This window comes from Portunus trituberculatus, chromosome 34, assembly GCF_017591435.1.
Source record: "Portunus trituberculatus isolate SZX2019 chromosome 34, ASM1759143v1, whole genome shotgun sequence".
NCBI classification, from domain to species: Eukaryota; Metazoa; Arthropoda; class Malacostraca; order Decapoda; family Portunidae; genus Portunus; species Portunus trituberculatus.
In genome coordinates, this window is record NC_059288.1 from 6,458,033 (window position 1) to 6,482,173 (window position 24,141).

The 24,141-nt window shown below is 40.9% G+C and overlaps 1 protein-coding gene across 1 annotated transcript; it reads left to right on the forward strand.

Annotated features, from left to right (window-relative positions):
* Nucleotides 1–619: 619 nt before the first annotated feature.
* LOC123512565 (protein bicaudal D-like) lies at nt 620–21,088 on the forward strand. The gene is given in 16 exon segments (XM_045268992.1): nt 620–937; nt 3,230–3,370; nt 4,238–4,452; nt 6,391–6,644; nt 7,348–7,374; nt 7,377–7,510; nt 7,922–8,083; nt 8,760–8,945; nt 9,464–9,573; nt 10,070–10,182; nt 10,897–10,994; nt 11,411–11,552; nt 11,921–12,051; nt 12,873–12,990; nt 13,458–13,638; nt 14,454–21,088. Coding segments are annotated over 16 exon segments (2,322 nt in total). The 5' UTR covers nt 620–742; the 3' UTR covers nt 14,569–21,088.
* The last annotated feature ends 3,053 nt before the right edge of the window (nt 21,089–24,141 follow it).

The window sequence follows — 24,141 nt, forward strand, 5'->3', positions numbered from 1 at the left end:
AAGTGTTCCATCCTTCATTGTATACGTGTAAAATATGAAATTAATCCAGAATAGTGATTAAAATAGATAAATAAATAAAGAGAGAAAAAAAATGAGGGCGAAATGTTTTTTGCTTTATATGACATTAATTTTAACAGTGAATAGTGCGTGGAGGTTTATCATAGTGAGTCACATGAATGATTAAGTTATTTCATTCATTATACACGCAATAGATAAGAAATGAATCATAAGCTGTTAATGAAATAGCAGAGATTTAAAGATACGTGCGCACTGAAACACAGCAACAAACATCATTTTAATAGTGACCTAGATGCATTAATGAGTCAAAATTATCATACGTGTACAAATAAAGTAGAGAGAAAAAAGGCATGAACATATTGAAATAGTAAACAGAAAAATAAATCAAAGGAATGATGTTTGTATAAGCTGCACATTCTTTAGAGGAAAACCCTGGAAATTGTTACAACCCTTCTAACACAAAACCAAATGAACAAAAGAGTACCATAAATCACCACACATAAAAAACATAACAAAAACACATATAAACACAACAAAACCAAAAGCCGAAAATTTAAAAGATATATAGTCGCGCACTCGGAGAAGACCCCAGACAGTCTTGTAAACACTTCAGTAGCTCACCAGCTGGCCTAGACGGAGGACCTGTGACACTATGGCTCCTGAAATCCACCCTTAACCAACCAAATACACCCAAAACAACAAGTCTACAGGAAAGGCGAGCAAGATGGAGTCCCTGGATCACCTGAAGAAGGAGGTGGAGCGGCTCAATGTGGAGTTAGACCAGACGAGTAGCGAGAAGAAGCAAGCGGCTCAATATGGCCTGGTGTTGTTGGAGGAAAAAGAGAGTTTGCAGTCCAGATGTGATGATTTGGAGGCGCTTTACGAGAACACCAAGTCGGAGTTAGAGACGACGAGGGAGGTGGGTAGTACGGGTGGGTGACGGTGGCCAGGGGAAGGGGCGGGGAGTAGGTTGTGTGTGTGTGTGTGTGTTGGGTAAGTAAGTTCATGTGTTGGGTATTGTGTATTCTGTGTGTGTCTGTCTTTCTCTTCCTTTCTCTCTCTCTCTCTCTCTCTCTCTCTCTCTCTCTCTCTCTCTCTCTCTCTCTCTCTCTCTCTCTCTTTTATTTTGTTCTCATTTGCTCTTACTTATGTTTCTATCTCTCTGTTTTTCCTTTCTTTATTTTCCTCTCATTTTTCTATTTTGTTCCCTTCCCTTCCTGTCCATCCCTGCACACACACACACACAGTAGCTATTTAAAAACATTATATACCGTGAGTGCCACAGAAGTGAATGAAAACTAGAATATTGGTGAATCTCTCTTAATAATCCCTAAATCACATATACCCTTAGTCATTTTAATCTTACACTTCTCTTATTTATCAGTTTTGCAGGTTAAAAAAGTTAAAATTAACCTGTTCGCTCATATTTCTAGTTTACTGTGAACGACAAGTTTAATATAAGTTAGTCTCACATATTATTCCCTAAATCACATACAATCTTAGTCATTTAAATCTTACTTTGTCTTTTTATCAGTTTTGTAGGTTATAAAGAGAAAGAATTAATGTTCATTTTAATTGGTACATTCCTGCCGATAATAACAAGAATATTGGTGAGTCTTATAATGTTGTTCCCTAAGTCATGTACATTCTTCGACATTTAAATCATCCTCTAGTCTTTTTATCAGTCTTGCTGTGTAAAAAGAGAGAAACTTATCTTCCCTCATTTCCTCTCTTGTGCATAAGTAAATACATTTCCAGTGGGTCTTTATTTTTATTTATTTAATCTTTTTTATCACACTAACCTAATTAGATATCAGCACCTGTTTCCTCACACTCACTGCAGCAGCTCACCTGATTAACCCACTTTTTTTATTATTATTATTATTAGGTATTATTTTTATTTATTTTTATTTTATTTATTTATTTTTTTTTTTTTTTTTTTTTACAATTTGGGCTTTTCACTACAATTTATAGGGTAAAGGAGGTATTCTCTGGGTGTCTTCTATCTGTAAGCCCAGCTGTTAGAGAACCGTTATCCCGAGTAAGGAACTTTGCTGCCTTTAGACCTCAAGCTAGGGAAAATGCAGCGTTGTGTAATAAAAAGGCACGCAGCACTGCATGACTGATGGTGAAGACTTGGAGTGGAGTAGAGTGAAGTGGAGAGTGTACCCCATGTGGAACTGTGGCAAAGTACAAGACAGTAACAACAGTAGGGGAAGTTAACAAGGACAGCAACCATTTCCTCTTCATTCCAGGCGTTGGTAAAGCTATATGAAAAAAAAAGAATAAGAAGAACAACAACAGTAGGAAAATCTAATCTAACCTAACCTAATTGAAATCCCAACACCTGGAACACAAAGACAGCACCATTTTCTCTTCATTCCAGGCATTAGCAAAGTAAAAAAAAAATAGACAGTAATAATAATAACAACAACAACAGCGAATGAAGATTATAGTTAATGAAAAAAAAAAGATATAATTTCCAGATTATTTTGAACAGGGTAAAAGGACCTGCTTAAATGGCCTTCAGCGCTGATCATGTAAAATTTGCTGATTAGTCGAATCTAAACTAATTAAGACCTGAAAGACAAAGACGTCAACCCTTTTCTCTTCATTCCAGACTTTGGTAACATTAAAAAAAATAAATAGATAAATAAAAAAAAACAATGAAAACAATAATGACAAATTTCAGCAAGAACAACAATATTGAAATGACTAAGATTGTATGTTATTTAGTGAATATTATGTGAGGTTAACTAATATTCAAGTAATCATTCACACTAAGCCAGAAATATGAGCGAATAGGTTTATTTTCTCTCTTTAATGTGCAAAACTGATAAAACGACAAGAGTAATATTGAAATGACTAAGTCCACCTTCTTTTTAAATTAAGTAGGCCTTTTTGAAATTTTTGTTGCACTTAGCCAGCTTTCCCGTCTTATATAAAAACACGTAAATGAATAAAACTTACCAAATTGAAGCCGTAACACCTGGAAAGCCAACCCTAACTTAAAAAAACATAAATAAATAAATAGATAAAACTAACCAAATTGAAAAAGTAACACCTGGAAAGCCAAATCTAACATGAAAAACAAAAATAGAAAAACAAATAAAACTAACATAATTGAAACCGTAACACCTGGAAAGCCAAACCTAACCTAACCTAACCTAATTAAAAGCAAGGTCCGCTAACCATTTTCTTTCCATTCCAGGCGTTGGCAAAGTTCCAGACGACACACCGGGTGACCACAGCGAGCGGCATTGAGACAGAGGAGAGTCTCTTGTCCGAGTCTGCCGCCCGAGAGACCTCACTCAACTCACAGATCATTGAGCTCGAACTGGAGGCCAAGCAGGTGAGGAGATGGTGGTGGTGGTGCTGGTGTCTGTCTGTCTGTCTGTCTCTGTGTGGTAGTGTTACTTTTTCTTACTGTTGGTAGATTGAAAGAGAGAGAGTGAGAGTGAGTGAGTGAGTGAGAGCTCGAACTGAAGGCCAAGCAGGTGAGGAGATAGTGGTGGTGGTGCTGGTGTCTGTCTGTCTGTCTGTCTGTCTGGTAGATTACTTTTTCTTACTGTTGATAGATAGAAAGAGAGAGCTGTGGTGGTGGTTGTGGTCTGTTTGTTTGTATGTCTGTCTGGAAGAGTTGAGAGAGAGAGATGGTGGTGATAGTGGTAGTCTGTTTATTCTTGCTGTTATAGAGAGAGAGAGAGAGTTGCGTGATGGTGGTGGTGGTGGTGGTGGTGGTTGTCTTAAGTTTGTTTATTTGCTTATTGGTGATTAATGTTTGTTTGCTCTCTTTCTCTCCTTTTCCCTTCCTTCTTTCACTTTCAAAATGGTTATCTCTCTCTCTCTCTCTCTCTCTCTCTCTCTCTCTCTCTCTCTCTCTCTCTCTCTCTCTCTCTCTCTCTTTCATTTTTTGTATTTATTTGATTTATATTTACATTCTCACATATTCCTGTTAGATTTTTCACTTAGACTTCTCTCTCCTCTCACTCCTTTTTCTGTCACCCTCTCCCTCTCACCTCTCCCTCTCTCCTGCTTCCTCTCTCCCACCCAAGCACTCACAAACACTTAAAACACACCTCAATAAACACACAAACACACCCTTTTGTCTTTCCTACCATCACCCTACTTTTAATTCTCTCCATCCTAAACATTTCCCCGCTGAAATGCCACCTACCCACTCCCCTCTCTCACTCTTTCACTATCTCTATCTTTACAGTGCCGGGCGGAGCTGGAGAGGGTACAGAGTGAGAAGTCCCGCTACTACACTGACCTGGCAGAGTTCCTGAAGGAGAAAGACATATCAGATCATGAGAAGAAGCAGTTGAAAGCCGAACTGAAGGACCTCAAATTCCGAGAGACAAGGCTGTTCCAGGACTATGCCGAGCTGGAGGATGAGAACATTACACTACAGAAGCAGATTTCCAACCTCAAGTGAGTGGTGGAGGAGGAGGAGGAGGAGGAGGAGGAGGAGGAGGAGGAGGAAGGTAGAAAGAAGAAGGATGTTATGAAGGAAGTAGGTGATAGGGTTAAGGAGGAGGAGGAGGTGGAAGAGGAAGGTAGAAAAGAGGGTGTTGAAGGAGAGGAAGAAGATGGAACAGGTGTTTAAGAAGAAGGAGGAGGAGGAAGCTGTAAGAAGGAGTATGTTGAGGAGGAAGAGGAAGATGGAAGAATTTTAAGGAGGAGGAGGAGGAGGAGGGGGAAGGGAGGCAGAAAGGAGGGGTGGTTGGAGGAGGAGGAGGAAGAGGAAGGAAGTAGGAAAAAGGAGGATGTGAAGGAGGAGGAGGAAGAAGGAAGGAATTTAGAAAAAGGAGGATGTTAGGAGGAAGAGTAAAAGAAAAGTAGGAGGTAGAAGAAGAGGTATTGGAAGAAGAGAAGGAGGAGGAGGAGGAGGAGGAAGAGAAGGGAAAGGTGTTATAAATGAGTGAAAGAAGAGGAAGAGAAAGTTAGAAGAAGAGACACTGGAGGAGGAGGAAGGAAAGGGTGTTTGAGGAAGATGAGTAAAAAAAGAAGAGAAAGAGAAGTAGGAGGTAGAAGAGGTATTTAAGAAGGAAGAGGAGGAGGAGGAGGAGGAAAAAGAAAGGGTTTGAGGAAGATAGTGAAAGAAGAGGTTTGTAATGAGGAGGAGAAGGTACAAGGAGCATTTAGGAAGAAGAGGAAGAGGAGAAGAAAAATAAAAAAAGTAGAAGAGGAGGTGCTTTTCTAACACACACACACACACACACACACACACACACACACACACACACACACACACACACACACACACACACACACACACAATTATATTAAAGGAAAAAATATGCATGAGGTGTGTGTGTGTGTGTGTGTGTGTGTGCGCATTATGGTGATTGGACTTGAGTTGAGTGCACATGTTTGGGTGTGGCTAGAATTTCCCCTCCTTTCTCTCTCCTTTTTACTTTTCCTCCTCCTCTCCTCCATTTCTCCTTTATTCCTTCCTTTCTCTCCTCCCTCCCCTCTCTTTGTCTCTTGTTTTTATCCTTTCCTTATTTCTCTCTCTCTCTCTCTCTCTCTCTCTCTCTCTCTCTCTCTCTCTCTCTCTCTCTCTCTCTCTCTCTCACACCTGCCATTATCTGATTAAATGTCTCCACTCTCTTTCTCTCTCTCTCTCTCTCTCCCTCTCCCTCCCTCTCTCTCAGGTGTTAATGAGGCAGGTAATGGTGTGTGTGTGTTAATTAGATAGACCAGGTGATGTAATTCCCCTCAGTGTGTAATTATTGGGTGTTACATAATGGAGGGGGTGTTAGATTGACTATTGGTGTGTGTGTGTGTGTGTGTGTGTGTGTGTGTGTGTGTGTGTGTTTTGTCTGAAAGGAAAGACGCAAACACATACATGAAGGAATACACACACACACACACACACTGGGAAAATTTTAAAACACATACAAAGGCACAAAATAGAATATAAAATCAATAAACACAACAAGCAAGAAGGAAAAAAAAACAAGATGAAAATTGACAAAAAAAATAAATAACACAGCCCTAATGAAACAACAGAGGAAAACAACAAGAAAAGGAAAAATCACAATAAACCACCACCACCACCACCACCACCACCATCACCATCACCATCACTACTACTACTACTACTACTACTACTACTACTACTACTACTACTACTACTACTACTACTACTACTACTACTACTACCACCACCACCACCACCACCACCACCACCATCATCATCATCACTACTACTACTACTACTACTACTACTACTACTACTACTACTACTACTACTACTACTACTACCACCACCACCATCACCACCACTAATAATAATAATAATAATAATCACAATAATCATAATGATAATAATAATATAACCACCACCACCACCACCACCCACAGATCCTCCCAGGTGGAATTTGAGGGCGCGAAGCATGAGATCCGCCGCCTTCAGGAGGAGACGGAGGTGCTCAACCAGCAGGTGGAGGAGCTGGCCAACCTGAAGAAGATAGCGGAGCGGCAGATGGAGGAGGCCCTGGAGTCGCTGCAGGCTGAGAGGGAGGCCAAGTATGCGCTGAAGAAGGAGCTCGACGGACGCATGAATTCTGAGTCCATGTATAATTTGTCCAATCTCGCTATGAGTATGAAGCTTTCTGGTGAGTTGAAGGGTTGTGTGTGTGTTGTTGTTTGACCTTTTTTATTTATTTATTTTTTTTATTCATGGTTTTCTTCTTGAGGTTCTTTTTGTGTGTGTTAGTATGTGTGTTTTCCTTTTTATTTGTGGATTTTGTTTTTTGTTCATTTTCTTTTCTCTCTTTTGTTTGTATTGTGTACTTGTTTTTTTTTTTTTTTCTCATTTTTCCCATTTTTATTTGAGTGGTCTTGTTGTTCATGGTTTCCTTCCTCTGTGCTGTTTTCTTTGTTTCTTTCTTTTTCTGCTTTTGTTTTTGTCCTGTATTTATTGCCAAATTTCTTTTTTTTTCCTTTTCATTGTCTGCTTGTTTTTCCTTTTTATTTTCCTCTTCATGTGTTTCTGTTGTTCATGGTTTCCTTTCTCTTGTGTTTTCTTTTTACTTTTTTTGTTTATTTATTTATTTATTTTATTTATTTTATTTATTTATTTTTTTGCCTACTAGTATGTACCATTATTATCTGTACTTCTTATCTCAACCCTAACTATAACTAACCTCTCCTTAAGATCACCATCACTATCACAGCTTACTACCATTACTATCTATAACTCACTATCACCATTTACTACCATTACTATCTGTACCTCACTATCACTTATTACTATTATTATCTATACCTCTCATCTCAGCCTAACCTAACCTAACCGTCGCTATTGTCACCCCACAGGCAGTCCAGAGTTCCGAGAGAGTGATGGGAGGACGACACACCAGTCCTTCGCCGTCTGGAGTCCGAGTTGATGAGTGCCGGTGGAAATGTAGAGATGGGAGGCGACCTTTTCTCCGAGATTCACCTCAACGAACTGCGGAAACTGGAGAAGAAACTGGAGGAGGTTGGTTTGTGTGTGTGTGTGTGTGAGTGTGTGTTTTGTCATGGATTAGGTTAATGTCTGTGTGTGTGTTTTTTTTTAGTTACATTTTATCTATCTGTTTATTGAAACTTTCCTAACATTATTATCTCCATGGTCTTTCCTTCATCACCATCCTCTCTACCATCCTTTTCTTCCCGTCTATCTATCCCTGCACCTCTCCATCCTTTCTATCATCCTCTCTATCCTTTTCTCCCCTTTCTATCTATCTACCATTCCATCCTTTTTATCATCCTTTCCTGCTGTCCATCCTTACACCTCCCCATCCTTCTACTATTCTTTTCTCCTGTCCATCCCTTCATCCACACATCACATCACTATCCATCGCTTCGTCCATCACTAAACTCCCCTTCTCCATCTTCCTTGCCATCCCAGGCTGACCATGAGAAGATGCAGCTCACCACCAACCTGAAGGAGAGCCAGGAGGGTCTGGAGAAGGCCCGGGGGGAGCTAGACGCCCAGCACGCCAGAGTCTCTCACCTCCTCGGCCACATCTCTGCCTTAGTGAAGCTGCATGACCAGGAGAACCCTAACCAGGTACTTATGGGGTGAAAATGCCATAATCTTGGTGCTCGTTGGGCAAAAATGCTGTAAAATGTAGGTGTTTGTTGGGTGAAAACTCCATAAACTTGACTAATCTGCGACTTTTAGCCTTACTGACATAGTGTAGAAGGATGGAAATAGAGTGATTTTGATGTGTTGATTATAATTAATGGAGAATATAAAGCAAGTTTTATTTATTTATTTTTTTTTTCATTTATTTATTTATTTATTTTGTTTTATTTTTATTTATTTATTTTATTTATTTATTTATTTATTTATTTTTTTTTTTTGCCTTTATAAAGTAGGATAGAGAAATGAAGAAAGCCATGTACGTAATTTGACCCTCTTTATTCAATGTATGATAGAAGCAAGGTAGTTTTGACCCTAATGAAACAGACAATAGATGTTACGTTAGCTTAGTTTAAGTTTGGATCCTCTTCTTGTAATAGAGAACACATACTTTTGGCCCTAATGAAACATGCCATAGAGCTTAGATTAGGTTAGGTTAGGTTAGGTTAGGTTTTGATCCTCTTTATGTAACAGAGAATACAAGCAAGATATACTTTTGGCCCAAATGGAACAGGGCACAGAGGTTAGGTTTGGATTCTCTTCATGTAACAGAGAATACAGACAAACAGACCATAGACATTAAAACACACTCACTCCTCAGATGAATGCAGAGGACACAGCCAATCTGGTGAGTTTCCTGGAGAAGCAGAAGTCTCGGTACCAGGTGGCCTCCAGGGAGATCACCGAGCTGAAGAAGAGTCTGGCGGAGATACAGAGTTCCGATGGCGGCACAGCAAGTGACGCGGTGCAGCAGCTGCGTAACGAAGTGGGGACGCTGCGTGCCAGGGTGGGTGTCTGCTGTGTCTTGCCTGTGCTGTGTCTATAGGGTGTATTTTAAGGCTCAGAATTTGTTGTTTTCTTTAATTTATGACTGGAAAATAGATTGGAGACAGTTTATATGTCCATTGTATAGAAATGACTAGTGTTGAGTGATATCTGGTGTTTTGTTGCTGTGGTGTGGCCTGCTGTGTCTATAGGGGGCATTGTGAGGCTCAGTATATGTCCTTTTCCTTTAATTTAATTTGTCACTGGAAATAGGGTGAAAAATCTGTTTACATAGGGTGGTTATCTGATGTTCCTTTGCTGTGTTGCTCTGCTGTGTCTAAAGGATGTGTTATAAAGTTCAGAATTCCACTTTTCTATTAATCTGTCACTGGAATTAGGGTGAAAAAAAATCTGTTTAGTTCTGGTGGGTATCTGATGTTCCTTTGCTGTGGTTTGCTGCTGTGTCTGTAATGGGTGTGTTGTGAAGCTGTCCTACCTACAAGTAACTGTTCCAACCCTGACACTCACTCTCCATTACAGCTGATTGACGCAGAGCAGAAGTCCATAGATCTTGGCAACGACGTCGGAATCCTGAGTAAAATGATGAACGGCCGCGAAGGGTCTCTGTCCATCACCAGGAACGACTTAGGGTGAGTGTGCTGGTCTCTGATAACGATGGGGAAGACTGGAATTGGGAGTCAGAAGGATAGAGGAAGCAAAAATTTAGATGAAGTTAACAAGAAGCTTAAACATTACACCATCCTGTCCCAATCTTAGTCACTTTTAGCCAGAAGAGAAGAAGGAAGAGCAGGAATAGGAGGAGCAGCAGGAGGAGGAAGAGGAGGAGCAGGAAGAGGAGGAGGAGCACAGGAGCAGGACCAGGAGGAGGAGGAGGAGCAGCAGGAGCAGGTGCAGGTGCAGGAGCAGGAGCAAGAGCAAGAGGAGGAGGAGGAGGAGAAGGGAAATTGGGAGAAAGAGCAATCTTTTTTAGTCACCAGTGCTTCATCATATATTAAAATACATTAAATAGGATAAAAATAGAATATAAAATAGATGCATGGAAAGTAAAGCAACACAGAACACGTGATCAAATAAATAAGCATAATATCATTGCACACTTAACACCTTCATTGTCTCCCGTCGCAGGACCATAAGTGAGGAACTGGCCCAGCTGTACCACCACGTGTGCACGGTGAACGGGGAGACGCCTTCCAGAGTGCTGCTTGACCACAGTAAGCAGGGACGCACCGCAGACAAAGGTGGGCATTCAACTATTCTTTGGTGCTTGAAGTGTGTGAGTGTTTGTGTGGAAGGTAGTAGCACAAATTCCCATGACTCTTTCAGCTGTCTTTCTTGGTGCTGGAAGTGTGTGAGTGGTTGCATTGAGGGTAAAAGCACAATTTCCTCTGTTTCAACTGTTCTTTGGTTCTTGAAGTGCGTGAGTGTTTGCATATAAGGTAAAACCACAATTTCCTCTCTTTCATCTGTCCATCTCTAGTGCATGAAGTGTGTGAGTAGGTGTGTGGAAGGTAAAACCACAATTTCCTCTCTTTCATCTGTCCATCTCTACTGTGTGAAGTGTGTGAGTGGTTGTGTGGAAGGTAAAAGCACAATATTCTCCCTTTCAACTGTTTTTCTTGGTGCTTGAAGTGCAGGAGTGTTTACATAGAAGGTAAAACCACACCTCCCCATGACTCCCTTTGCTGAAACTGTGTCTTGAAGTGTTTGAGTGAGTTGGATGAAGGATGAGGAAGTGCAAGTCCCCAAAAAGTGTGTATTTGACTCTTTTACTGGAATCTGGTATTTTGTAGTTTGTTAGTGGGTTGGATGAAGGGTGAGAGAGAGAGAGCCCCTTTTTGTCACATGCATTAGATCATTCCACTCTCTCTCATAGCCTTTTTGTATCTTGTCACCTCATTGTATGTTCTCCAAGTGCTTCTAAGAAAACACTCAGACACTTCTCACCATTACAGGAGGCGAGGAGAGCAAGCCTTCCTCCCCGACGTCCGTTATTTCAACTCTGGAAGCATTGAGGAGCAAACTCAGAACAGATGTTACTCTCTCTGATTTTGTGAGTGTGATGGTTCATTGTTCGTTGTGTTATGTTGATGTAGCAAGAAAATGGTTGAGGTTCTTGATAACACTGTCTTCACCTGCCACTAGACCTCACATACTGTAAGAACTCAGCTACTGCCATAAAGAATATTAAAAACTCCAATAACTGCACTACTACCATAAAAAAAACATTAAAATCATAAGAAAACATTAGAAAATCCATAAAAAATATTAAAATCTTCATAAACTTTGCCAATACTGCAAAAAAAAAAAAACATTAAAACTCCACTAACTCTGCCAGTACCGTAAAAGAACACAAAAAAATCTAGTATGTAACTGTGACAAAAGTGTTCATACGTCAACTATTGTCTGCATCACTCACCTCCTCACCTTGACTCCCACATGAGTTAACGTAACCCAATGCTCCCTCAGGTGGACAACAGCGACCCGGCAGCCGTGCGTGAGATTGTGGACACCATCATGGACCAGATCAGGCACCTCAAGAAGTCAGTGGAACACACCATTGAGCTCAGCAAGGAGAAGGGGCTGGTCAGGGAGTCGGCGGCTTCTGACAGTAAGTTGTGCCGTTCATACTTGTGTCCTTCCATTAACCCCTTCAGTACCATGGTGCATTTCCATACTCATTCTGGTGACTGGTGATTTTATACAGCCTCAGAAACTTATGTGGGTATTGAAATAATGAAGATTCCAGCCATTAATCCTTTGACCTCCATAGATCCTTAATGTCAATGAAATGGTCTAATTATACACAAATCTCAAGATAAAAATACATCCCAGTACTGAAGGGGCTAACCTCCATCAGAGTAACTTCCATTAGACTTGAAAAATAACACATAACACCCATCTTGTACCATTAATGTAACTGAGGGTTTAATATGGCACTAATACAGCACAGTGACATTAACCCTTTTGTTTCGCCAGGTGGGTTGAGTGAAGGAGAGGTTCAGGAGCTACAGGAACAGGTCATCAAACTCAAGTCCCTTCTGTCCACCAAGAGGGAGCAGATTGCCACCCTTCGCACCGTTCTCAAGGCCAACAAACAGACTGCCGAGGTGACCAGGAATCGCTATAATCCCTTTTGTCTTTCTGTCTTCCCCTCGCCTCTGATTTATTTATTTTTTTTTTTTTTTTTTTTTCCAGTTTATCTTTTATTTATTTTATTTATTTATTTTTTATTTATTTATTTATTTTTTGTGGGGGGGTGTTCAAGTTTGTGTTGTGTTGTAGCTTTGTGTCTTGCTGTTTGTGTTCAAGTCTCTGTCTCTCTCTCTCTCTCTCTCTCTCTCTCTCTCTCTCTCTCTCTCTCTCTCTCTCTCTCTCTCTCTCTCTCTCTCTCTCTCTCTCTCTCTCTCTCTCTCTCTCTCTCTCTCTCTCTCTCCCCCTTGTTCTTAGTCTATTTCTTTATATCTCCCTCTCAGCTTCTATTTCTCTTTGTTTTATCTTTCTCTTCCTTTATCTCTTTATCATATCTTTCTATTTTCTCTACGTATCTCCTGTTCTCTGCCGTCATCTGCTTGTCAGTCTGTATTTCTTTGTATCTCTCTTTCTATTCCTTCGTGTATGCCTTATCTATTTCTTTATTTTCCTGTTACTGTTATCTCTATCTGTGCAGCCAGTCAGTCAGTCTCATCTCTATTAGTCATGATCAAAAGTGCTGAACATTATAACATTCATGTCTAGAATCTCCTCAAACACTACATCATCTCCCTTTGTTGCAGTCAGTCAGTCAGTCAGTCAGTTGTATCTTTGTTAGTCATGCTAAAAAGTACAAAACATCATAACAATCACTCCCACAATGCACCAAACACAGCATCATCCATCATAACAATCACTGCCACAATCAACACAGCATCACCCTTTCCCTTTGTTGCAGGTGGCACTCTCCAACCTGAAGTCCAAGTATGAGACGGAGAAGAGCATCGTCTCGGAGACCATGATGAAGCTGAGGAACGAACTGCGTCTGTTGAAGGAGGACGCTGCAACCTTCTCCAGTAAGCGTCCTCTCTAGGGATGGGAGGGAGATCTTTGTCACTTTGTTGCTGTGTGTCTTCTTTGTTTGTGTTCTAGTGGTGGGAATGGGTATCTTGTTGTTTTGTTGTTTTGTGTCTTCTTTCCTGTGTTTGTGTTCTAGTGGTTGGAATGAATATCTTGTATTTCCCCTCACACACTCCCTTTCCCTCACTGTACTTCCCATAGCACACTTCCCTCCCTGTATTTCTCCTCACCCATTCCCCCTTCCCTTACTGTACCTCCCCTCACATACTCCCCTTCCCTCCCTGTACTTTTCCTCACACACTTCTTCCCTCACACACTCCCCTCCTCTCACTGTACTTCCTCTCACACATTTCCCTCTCTATACTTTCCCTCACACACTCTCTTTCTTCCCCTCCCAGTACTTTACCTCATACGTTCCCCTCCCTTCCCTTTGCATCCCCTCACACACTCCTCTCTCCCTCAGGTCTGCGTGCCATGTTCGCGGCGCGTTGTGAGGAGTACGTCACTCAGCTGGACGAGGTGCAGAGGCAGCTGGTGGCGGCCGAAGAGGAGAAGAAGACCCTCAACTCACTTCTCCGCATGGCCATCCAGCAGAAACTTGCCCTCACCCAGCGTTTGGAGGACATGGAGTGTGATAGGGAGAGGTGCGTTGTGCTTTAATTGATTGATTTTTTCTTTTCATTTCTTTTTTTTATGTAAGTGGGAAAAACAGGTCAAGGATAACAAAAAAAGATATAAAAAGGCCTTCTTAGTTGCCAGTCCCCCTTACAGATCTGAAATGGTTAGCCAAAAGTCAGGGATAAGTGTCTTGAAACCTCTCTCATAAGTGAAGTCAAGTTGTAGGAAGTTCAAAATGCAGACACAGGCAGGATGTTCCATGGTAGTGATGGTGATGGTGGTGGTGGTGGTGTTTCATGTATTTAGTAGATTTTGTTCACTGTCTCCTTGTAGAAATTTGCCTTCCTCCAGTGCTCAGGGAACATGGTGTATGGCAGGAAGAAATGCGTTATGCTTGGGGTGGTGTTTCATATATGTGGAGTATAGTTCTAGATATTTATTAGGCTTGTTCATTGTCCTTTTTCCACAGATGAAGGTTTGTTGCTGACCTTAGTAATGGGAGAAGCTTAAGAAATATGTTTATCACACTCAGTTTAGATTAAGAGTGTCAGGGAAGCCACAAGAAGGCAGCATATCCACATATTGAAAGCAGTCTCTATAAAACACACCTGTCTGTATCTACCTATGTCCGTAAAGTTATCTAATGTAACAATTTATAGGTCTCTATTGACTTGGCACAAAAAACCTGAAGATTGAGACACAGACTTATATTGCTAACACTCTTTACACACACTTCTCTTTCAGACACACATAAACTGATACACACAACTCACTCCCACATGCGTCTTACTCACACACATGACTTACTCCAGCCACATCTAATGCACCTCCCTGCCTTCAGATTCAACATGAGGAAACATACTGGGAGTCGGGGTCGCGCTCATGGCTCTCGCTTCAACAACCAGCCTCACGGATCCTCAGGGCAGCACCACTACCAACGGCGAGACAACTACTAGACAGTCAGTAGGTCTGCTGCGCTCTGAAACCTCCCCCTACCTTACAGTGCCCTTCCTTGCTGTCTGCTGCTAGATTCTCCCTTCCCTTCCTCTGACACTCCTTATCTCACGTCTGGAGAAGCAAGAGGCCACAGATCAAATTAATTTATCCTGTTTATTTATTTCATGCTCTGTGTTTGCTAGTTTGGAAGAGGAAAGAAGCAGGCCGACTATCACTTCACTTGTTCTCCATGGTTTTCCTCGTTTCCTGGGTCTGGGAGGGAGGAGTGGCAGGCAGGAAGTATCAGGGATGTTTGTGGACTTAATCCCATGTCTTTCCTGTGGGTGGTCCAGGTGAGCTTTGTGATGCTGGCTAAAAGTGGCACAGGTTCATGCGTTCTCTTAGAAGACTTGGTTGTCTCTTGTTGGTCCAGATAGAGTAAGTGATGGGTAGAATGGTGAGTGTTTTTTACCCAATGTTCTTAAGTGATGGTTCTGAGGAAATGCTTAAGGTTGAGTTAAAGCAGGAAGGAATGCTCGTTGATCTTCCTGAGTGCGTGTGCTACTTAAGTTGTGTGTTGAGTATTGAGGAAGATTGTTGGTTACCGTTTTGAGAGAGTGAGCGGTGAAGGGTGAGTGAACAAGAAGGAGACGAGTGTAGATCTTTAGTTTGTGTGTTGATTTTAAGCTGTGTCTTTTTTTAGTATTGAGTGAGTGAGTGTGTCCTTGGAGTTCCTTGCTCGTGAACACTTGTGTTGTTTTTTTAGGATTGGTTTATAACAGTGTAGATAGTTTTAACACTTTACTCTTATTACTTATCAACAGATGTAACTATTCAATTGCTGCTATTTATCACTAATTTTTACCACCTTGAGTTTTTTTATTGATATTTAATGTGACAAGAAATAGTGTGGCCTCGTTTTTATTGATGTATTTCTTTTTAGCTCTTTAATTAAGTGGCTTTTAATCTCCAGTTTTTTTGTCTTTACGATGGTGAATCTTTTTACTTAATGGCATTAGATTGTGCATAGAAGGGGCCAAGAATTCATTTAGTCTATTATTGTTATTGTTATTATTATTGTTGTTATGCCTTGTCTCATTGTTTATTGTCTTTCCCTCTGGTTGTTTTTATTGTGTTCATTCAATCTGTGTCCTGTTTTATCATTGTTTATTTATTTATATTTTATCAGTATCAATGGCATTAGAGTTTTCTGCATCATTGTGTGTTCTGAATTTGTCTTGATACTTAAATTATATCATTTGTGTATTTATTTTTCAGTCTTGGCTAAACTCACAGATGCTCAATTTTTTTTATCTACTTTTTTCAATCTATTCATGTCCAATCTTGTAGCATCCAACTTAGCCATTTGTATTTTCTTACTTTATCTATTTTTTGTATGGAGCATATATATATATATATACTGAAAGATCCCGTGAGACTCATTCGTTGCAGCTATACAGTGTAGCACGTCAGTTTATGGATTTATTTATACTACTTACGCATCTCATTTTTCTCTGGAGGAATCTCACGTTTTCTTTGTGGAGTTGCTTGTGAGTTGCGTGTGAACTCTCAAGCCTTACGACTACTATTGCATATGATAGTGGAGATATTTATTTTCTAGGGTCTGCGATTCCTGTCGTACGTACTTACTTTAATACAGCAGTCGTTTTAGCATCTTACTCTTACGTTCCTCAGTTTTGCATTGAGGAGAGAAGCTGATAAAGGAGAGATTGCAAGTGAGTCATAGAGAAAGAGAGGGGGGGAGGGATGAGGCTTAGTCAATTGATGCTCCCTGAATCCACCCCATCATAGTTTGTCTCCCTGCCAAGAGTCTCAGAGTAGTTGCTCACATTTTGCCTCATCCCTTGTAGTGTGAAGACTTGATGCCGTTCAGTTCAGTGCCGTCAAGTGCCACTCTCTCCTATTCAGCTAAGAGACTTGTGATGTTCCCAACCACACTTACGTTTTCTGTTGTCTTAGGTTTGTGGTTTCTAATTCTGTGTTTGTCGGTATGGCCAATATTTGGTCGATGGTGTGCTTCTGATTCTAACCCCTTGTACGTTAAGTTTATCTCCTGAGAGGCTGAGGAGCAGCTGAAACACCATATCAGTGAGTTGTGTGGAGAGAGACAGAGATTCACTGGCAGGAGTCGTGCTGGTGTGGTGGTCGTTACTTGATGTGTGGCGAGGAATTCTATCGTGCTACTTAGTGCTTTAGTAACTGTATGGTTTGTGTAGTGAAGCATTGAGTGTAGCGGCACTGCTGTGAGAGGTGCCAACTACCTGTAGACATTTATTGATATACAAGCAACATTGAAAACTGAAAAGAAAGCCTGTATAAGTTGTTTAATTGCAGTGAACATTTATATACACTTGCTGCTGCAGTAAATGCTTGGAAAGTTTTAGTGTACATACTAGCAAAAGTTTTATGTACACACACACACGCACATACACACTCACACTTGAACATAAACAGAGTAATACACCAACACCTTCTTAGTCATTATCAGTTTCAACGTTTGAGTGTTTAGGTTGTAAACTTCATCAGTGTTTAGTTGGCTGAGTGTTTCTGGCTGGGCTTTAGATGCTGTGTTTGCCGCCACTGCCGCTGCTGGCTCACCAGTATACCAGTAGCTAACATAACCAGTTGTACTTGATCTAACATAACTCATTCTCTTTCTGCTGGGCTGGAGGTCTGCTGGTGTCCTGGTGGAAATTATTACTGGTTTTGGTGACTGGTCTTGAACGGCCGGCTGAGATGGTTCACGAGCAGCATTGTTTTGTTTGGCGTGCACCGCTCAGTGACGTGCAGGTGTAGGTGGTTTGGATCCTTGAGTTTCTCCCCTGACGTGGTTTGCAGTTGTTTTCCTTGGTGTTATTCATGTGTTGTGCTTGAGTGTTTGGGTGTCAGTGAAGCGTTTTCATGGTTCTGTGTTGAGTATGAAGTAAGTTTGCTACGATGTTTTGTCTCTATTGGCCATATGTGGATTTTCAGATATTAGTAATTTTGTAGTTTTTTCTATACCCACTTGTCAGTACGTGGTCCAGTGTTAGCTTTGTTACTGGCCTAATGGTCCAGTGTGGAGGGCAATGTTGTGTTGTGGTGCAGTGAATCGTTCAGTCCCTTTGCCCTCACCAGTCAGTCTGCTGTGTCTCTGTAATTGTTTGCCTTGGGGAGACTGTTAATGGAGTATTTAGTTGTGCCCCAGCTGTTTCAATCCCTCACTGGATGCATCACACAGCTTGGTAACTGTTTGTTCTCATGTTATGTGACTTGATGGCACTTATTTTGTTGACTATAAGAGTCTGCAACAAAAGAACCTCACAGCTGGATGATATAATTATGAGGATAATGTCACTTCTATGCCAACATGCTGCCTCAGTGTTTGCTTCAAGCGATGACACACGACACTCAAGATGATAAATGTTTGGAAAGTTATTACATTTTTTGGTTCGGCAGAGGAGGATAGTGGTGATAGGTGTGGAGTGGCAGGTGTTTGGTCTTTGGTAGCATTGTGCCTTACATCTTGCTTGTGTGTGTGTGTGTGTAGTTGAAAGTTGTCAGATGCTGAACTTTGAGAGAGAAAGAGAGACTTCCTGTGTTCAGAGGTCTTGCATTTATCCTTTATTCTTGAGTCAGCAATGGCATTTTTATTTTGTGAATTGTGAATTGGTGTTTCTTGATTCTCATTCTAATACAAGAGATTTTGTGTTGCGTGTCTTATCAGAAATTCCTTTAAGATTTGCTCATCTGTTTCTCCTTCTTTTTTGGGATGTGAGCCTGTTCATTACATAGGTTTCTTTTTAACAAAACCTTCCTCCTTGAAGATGTAGATTTCTCAAAAATATATTCCCAGCTTTTTGTGTAGTTTTGTGTTTGATATTTAGTGACATGTGACATTGACAAGACAAGGCCAGCATTGCTACACTGTTTCCCAGACTCTGGCATATAGATTGCCATGCAGTACCTTTAGGTGTTTCAGTTAACCATTGTGCTGGAAGAGTTGAGAGTTGATGAGTCAGTGGTGTGTTTCAGTTTGTGTTTGGGCTGAGCGTTTAATATGACGAAGGATGATCATAATGCGAGATTGGAAAGAAACAGGCAGCTTGTTTTTTGTTGTGCCCTTCTCGACAAGGTCACAAGTTAAGGGTCACCGCTGAGAGAGTGAAATTCAGCCAGTCTTTTATTAGATAGAGTGAGGATTGGCTGCAACTATTACTGGTGTCCAAGAAAATACTGCATTGATATTATTGTGTCAGTGTGATGCATTTGCCAAACTTGAGGTCTTTAATTACTGCCCAGGTGAGGGACATTGCAAGTGACCTGTTTGCAATTAGTGTGAGACGCAGGTAACTCTGGCAGGTGCAGTGAATGACACACGACAAGTTAAAAGATGTGCTTGAACCAAAAACTATCCTGTGTCTGTAATTTTAGAATAGTGTAGCTTATGGCAGCCTTTGCAAGAGCCAACACATCTGCTGCTGTTTGTTCTTCCCTTGTGTTACTCTGTCTTGCTCTGTGTTAGCCAAAAAAAAACGTCCTTTTCGGCAACTGGTCTAAGCGCATCGTGTAATGCCGGGCCAAACTTAAGGGTCTCGTGAGCGGTGGAGGCTGTACACTACACCACTAGTTGTCCTCAGAAATTTATCCCTCCGTATTGATGAGAAAGAGAGAGTGAGAGAGAGAGAGAAAGAGAGAGGGAGTTGCTTAAAGAGATGATATACCAATTATAATATAGGTTTTTATATAGAGCTAATTTATATAAGAATATATTATTATGTGTGTGTGTGCGTGTGTGTCTGAAGTTGTATTGGGGTTATGGAAATGTCACTTCAAAAATTTGTATGCTTGATAAAAGGAAACTTGTATGGTAAAGAGAAAAAAATTAAGCTTTTTCAAGATTTAGCTAGAAAAAGATACTTAATCAGACATTGAAAACCTGAATGTATGTATGTGTGTGTGTTTGAGAAACTATTAACTTAAACTGAACTAACCAAGGAAAGAAAATACATACAGAATAATAAACATATATCACCAGAAACTTTTATTTGTATTACCGAAGCAAGGAAAAGATATGTGTACAGAATGACACGCTTAAATCCATGAGGAACATTTTATTACACGCTAAGAAATGACGGAAGAAATACAAAAACATACATTTTTAATCGTGAATTGGAAAACCCACAAATCTTGAGCCAGGAAAAGAAAAAAAAACAATGAAAATAAAAAAAAAACAATGAAAACACCAAATAAAGTAGAAAATAATGAAAAATAAGAAAATATACAGATAAGACAAAATATACAAAAAAAAAACAATGAAAAATAGCAAATAAAGTCAAGAAAATAATGAAAAAGAAGAAAGTATACAGATAACACACTCAAAACCCCTCATTGTATTCATTGTATTGTCACGAGTATACAGAAACTTCTTAGTCAATTAAAAGTCCATTCCTGTAACCAAAAGTCCACCCAGAAGATGTGTCCACTTATCCTGTAGGCAAAATTGTAACTTATTGTAAAGACATGTACCTTTTTGTCATATCAGTTGTCCTATCACCACCATTCTTTGCCCAGTTAGTCCTATCAAGATATCCTATGTTTATTTTCTTTTGTCCTATCATTTGTCCTATCTCCTTCATTCTACACCTGGCTAGTCATGTTGAAATATCCTATGCCTACCTATTTTTTGTCCTATTAGTTTTCCTATCCTTCATTTTCATCTGGTTAGTCCCATCCAAAATATCCTATGCCTACTTATCTTTATCTTTTCTTTATCTTCTTCCTATTTCACTTTCTATCGCTTGTCTCATTTTCCTCTCTTTATCTTTATCGTATGCTAACTTTATATTTAACTACCTATTATATTCTATCTTAACTAATTCCTATTGTCTCTCATCATCCTTAATCCCTTTTTACCATCCTTATCTCTATCCTATGCTAATTTTAACCTCCAATTCTTATCTTATCCTTATCAGTTAATCAACCATACCTATTTTATTTCCCATCATCCTTTATCCCATTTTCCCCTCATACCTTAACCCTTAACCCTATCATTCCCATCTTCCCCCATTCCTAACACCTCTACTCCCATCACCTCTATTGTTTCCCATATCCCAGTAGTGCTAATGGGTTATGCATATATCTAAGTATACATGCATTAACGTACACAGATTCATATATACATGGTTGTTTATTGAGTCGATTCATGTGTCCACTATGATTATATTATTGTGTCTATTTGTGATTCTCTTTTCTCCCCCAAAAATGCACATCTGGGTTATTATTATTATTATTATTGTTATTGTGCACCCGCGGAGTTTCTAAATAGTCACCCTGATGAAAAGCAAGATTACTAATTAAACGAGTCAAGATGATGATGATGATGATGATACTGGTGGCGCCATCTCTCTCTCACAGTATTTTTACTTTTGTATTCGTAATGTTCTTCACACTGGGAAAAGTAATAGAAGTATATATGATACTACTGTAAAATTATTTGTACATTAGTAATCCCAATTTACAATAAAAATGAATATTTCCTGCGTGACTTTCAACTCATGTGTGTGGCCAGCTGTGATGTGGCTAACGGCCCTATTCAGAACCCTTGCCTTTTCACCACGACGATATTTTAAGTCCCTTTTAAACAACTGGCCGGGTTTTCAAGACAGTTTCTCCTTATGAGCAATTAGAAATCTTGTTAATCCATCACCAAAACCATAAAAATAACCTTAAAAACATGAGTATCTTCAATTAGAGTCTTTGGTGAGAGTGCAAAGCGTTTCTGGATAAGGCTATAGGTTGGGAGTGTGTGGCCAGCTGTGATGTGGCTAAGAAATGCACCAACGCTACTTTCAAAAGGCTCTAACTGAAGTGACACACGTTCTTCATGGCTCCAGAGACGCTGACATTCCTGCAAGGTAAACACGAAGGACATTCTTGAGAACCAGATTATATGTCTCTGTGGTCTTTGGAAAGTAGTTATGGTGAGGGAAAAGCCTTTAATTTTAAGTTCGGGTGTGGTTGGTGGTCCTCCGAGACTATCTGTGGCGGCTGACGGGTGAGTGTGTGTGTGTAGGAGTGTGTGGTGATTAGTCTCAGCCGCCCCACCCAGATAGGTTAGTAATAGGTTGAAAAATTACATGTATAAATAGGAGAAAAGATTGAACAGTAAAGAGACCTTGTTAAAGTCTCAATATAGGTTACTTAGACTGAGACATTGCCAAATACAAAGATAAAAAGTAGCTAAATGAACAAATATATGAATGTAAACAATGTGTAGACTTCTCTTCTCAAATAATCGGCCAGACAGCAAGGCCAGGTGACCGAGGTGAACCAGCAGGCGAAGCAGCAGCAGTGAACCATCGAGCACCAGCAGACGCACTCGAACCAGTCCTTTTGAGCGTAGTGAAGCAGGACTAATCACTCGGGGAGCAGCAGTTGGTACCCTTCAGAACACGTTAGGAGGTACCACGCGGCTCCCCAAGGACTTCCCGCACCACCTCCTCTTCCGTCTTGTCCAGGATGCTCGGCGGGGGGGCCTGCGAAGGATGTAAACTCCTGAAGAAGCCTTGACTGAGCCCCAGTCCATCCCTGAGCTGAGGTAAGAAGAGGTGAATGAGCCAGAGAGCAAAGGCAAGGAAGGCGAGAATAGAGAGGCCCGTGTCTAGACCAATGAAAGAGGACAGGCTGTGGAGAGATGGGTAGCCTGCGTGATAGCCTGCATGGTGGCCTGAGTAGCTTGTGGTAGGGTAGCTGTGGTGGTAGGCCGCCTGTTGGTCTGTGTGGTAGCTAGGGTTCTCATAGTATTGGCCATAAGGGTTCCAGTTGTAGTAATTTGCTGCGTTCCCTGCCATGGTGCTCGGGGTGTGGCGAGAAGATCAGGGTGTTACTTATTGTTTGTTACTGGATTTATTTGCCTTTGTTATCAGGTGTTTCTAGTCTAGTTGTGCTTTTAGGATTGATTCTGTTTTTACTGCGTCTCCGGGCGTGGCGAGAGAACAAGAGGCGTTACTAAGATCTGTTATTCCTTGTTAATGGATTCACTTCTTGTTATCTCTTGTCTCTCGTCTGTTTTCTTTTCAGGGTTGATTCTTGCTGTTTTTATTTGTTTATTTTTTTTTTCTTCCGTCTCTTACTCGTATCATTAATTTTCTGTCTACTTTCGTGTATGTTGTCACGCGCACTCTTATTGTCTCGTGTTGTCTATTAGTATTTCTTTCTCAGTGTCCAGATCGTAATGTCCTTTTCACTAACACTGCTTTATACTCGAAACCTGTTATCATAAGGACACACAATAAGTTCCCAGCACACACACACACACACACACACACACACACACACACACACACACACACACACACACACACTACGCAGGTACACTCATATCCTACACTAGAGTCACCGAGGTGTGTGTAGCGAAGGGTGTAGCTTTTGTGATTCCCGTTAGGACAGTATCGTCGGAACAAACGCATCCACTATCTCTCTCTCTCTCTCTCTCTCTCTCTCTCTCTCTCTCTCAGGAATAGGAGTAAGTATAAATGAAGATACACAACAGACGGCCGAGGTGAACGACAGTCCCTCTACACCTTTGAGTGAGTGTAGGTGTAGATGACGCAAGCTGGTCTTTCTACACTTTTTGAGCACTGATGAAGATGCGAGTGATGAAAACACGTGTCTCTGTCCTTTATCGTTCATGTGAGGCTGTGTAGATGTAGATGCGGGTGTAGATGGTTAGTCTGTGTAGATAGCCAGGAATCTACACCTTTTGAAGCACTGATGAAGATGCGAATGATGAAAACACGTATCTCTCTCCTTCTTTAGGTGTAGGTGTGTGTGTGTAGATCCCCAGCTTTTTATCTACACCTTTCTGGATGACAGGAAAGACAGGACACTCATTTCCAAGTAAGACAGTGTTACATGCCTTGTCTTTGCAACACTTATAGCGTCTTAGGAGTAGATAAAGGCTCCTGTCTGTTATGTTCCGTCTTAGAACTGATGAAAAACACTCCGTAAACACACACTTCTGTATTCTGAGCGAGTGTAGGTGTAGATAAAAGAGTGTAGATGCTTGACTCGTCCTTTCTACACCCTCCGCAACACTTGAGGACAGAGAAAACACAACATACAACCAAGAACCGATGAAAAACACTCCCTAAACACACACTTTTGTATTCTGAGCGAGTGTAGGTGTAGATAATGGAGTGTAGCTGATTGATTCGTCCTTTCTACACCCTCCGCAACACTTGAGGACAGAGAAAACACAAACACACAGCCAAGAACCGATGAAAAACACTCCCTAAACACACTCTTCTGTATTCTGATTGAGTGTAGGTGTAGATAATGGAGTGTAGATGCTTGACTCGTCCTTTCTACACCCTCCGCAACACTGGGGAGGGAGACCACTTTGTTTCCCGAGGCAGACACTGAAGCGTGCCCAAGGGAAGGGTGAAAAAGGAGTGCGTGTCTTGTGGCGTGTGTGTGTAGCGGTGCACTGGAGCTAATGAGAGTCACGCACTGTGGTGGAGCGTGGGAAGGTGTGGCTGTGTGGTGCTGTGGTGATGTGGAGGTGTGGTAATGAAGGGGTGTTGAGATTG